Below are 1,228 nucleotides of genomic sequence, written 5' to 3' on the forward strand. Positions count from 1 at the left end.
TCTCCTGAGGTTCAAAAATTTCCCAGCCATAGAATAGTCTCGAAATAACCGTGGCAAATCCAATTTTTAATAGCGTTTCACGGCTCCCCAAGCTGGTTAGAACATTTAGGAACCGAGTTCTGCGAGTGCATTCTTTTTTTAAGTTTTTGATGTGAGTGTTTGCATTTCCTGCTTGGTTGATTTCTACTCCTAGAATTTTTGCTGTTCTAGCACGCATGATTTCAACACCATCGGCTGTTAATTTCTTCTGTTGGTAAAAACGATGTTTTTTTGTTCTTGTTCCTGAACACATGTGCAACAATGTGCTTTTTCTTGCGTTAATTGTAAAACCAGTTTTGTTCGCCCACTGTAGAATGCAGTCAATTCCGTATTGCAGTTTTTTACGACACACAGCTATGAATTTGCTTCCCACTACTAGCAAGATATCATCTGCGTAAATAAGTACTGTGATATTTCTGGGGATAGATTCAAATATCCCATTCATCACTAGAATGAACAGGGTGGGTGATAGTACTGAACCTTGTGGGACACCTGTATTTTGGGGCCGAGTAGACGAAAGTGCGCCTGCTATCGCAACATAAAACGTACGGTTTTTCAAAAAATCCATTACTACTTGATAAATTCTGTTCCCCACTCGGGCTTTTTCTAATGCCCTAAGAATTCCGGGGCGCCATGTCCGGTCGAAGGCTTTAGCGAGATCTAGTGAGACTATTTCAGAGTGCAGTTTTTCGTGCCGATGTTCAGTGATGATATCTTTAAATTTACTCAGGTAGCTAGTAGTGCCCATTCCACTTCGGAATGCATGTTGATTTGGATGGAGGAGGTTTTCAGTTTCGAGGTGCTGTTGCAATCTTCTGTTTATCAGCCTTTCATATATTTTCCCTAAACAGGAGGTGAGTGCAATCGGTCGAAGGTTGTCGGCTGCTTCCGGTGCTCCTCCCTGTTTTGGTATTGGAATAACTTTGCTTGTTTTCCATTCTTGAGGATATTTGCCGTTTTTCCATAAATCGTTGTACATTTCGAGGATAATCGTTTTGCCTTCCGGGGGCATGTTTTTTATGAGGCAGTACGGAATATCGTCCGGACCAGAGGACTTACCAGAACATTTTCTTAAAACTATATTTAGTTCGTTGGTAGAAAAGTTCCGATCAATGCGTTCATTGGCAGATATGAAAGGAGGTGGTGAGTAATGATTATCTAGAGGAGGACAATCTATGGAGAACGTTTT

At 41.2% G+C, this 1,228-nt stretch overlaps 1 protein-coding gene across 1 annotated transcript in view; it reads left to right on the plus strand.

Annotated features, from left to right (window-relative positions):
- The window catches only part of LOC129753690 (acetyl-CoA acetyltransferase-like), a 5,893-nt gene extending 4,996 nt beyond the window's left edge, over nt 1-897 (plus strand). Inside the window, exon 6 of the mRNA XM_055749536.1 lies at nt 891-897. Coding sequence (XP_055605511.1) covers nt 891-897 — 7 coding nt within the window. The remainder of the gene's footprint in view (nt 1-890) is intronic.
- The last annotated feature ends 331 nt before the right edge of the window (nt 898-1,228 follow it).

The sequence above is a fragment of the Uranotaenia lowii genome, chromosome 3, assembly GCF_029784155.1.
Source record: "Uranotaenia lowii strain MFRU-FL chromosome 3, ASM2978415v1, whole genome shotgun sequence".
NCBI lineage: Eukaryota > Metazoa > Arthropoda > Insecta > Diptera > Culicidae > Uranotaenia > Uranotaenia lowii.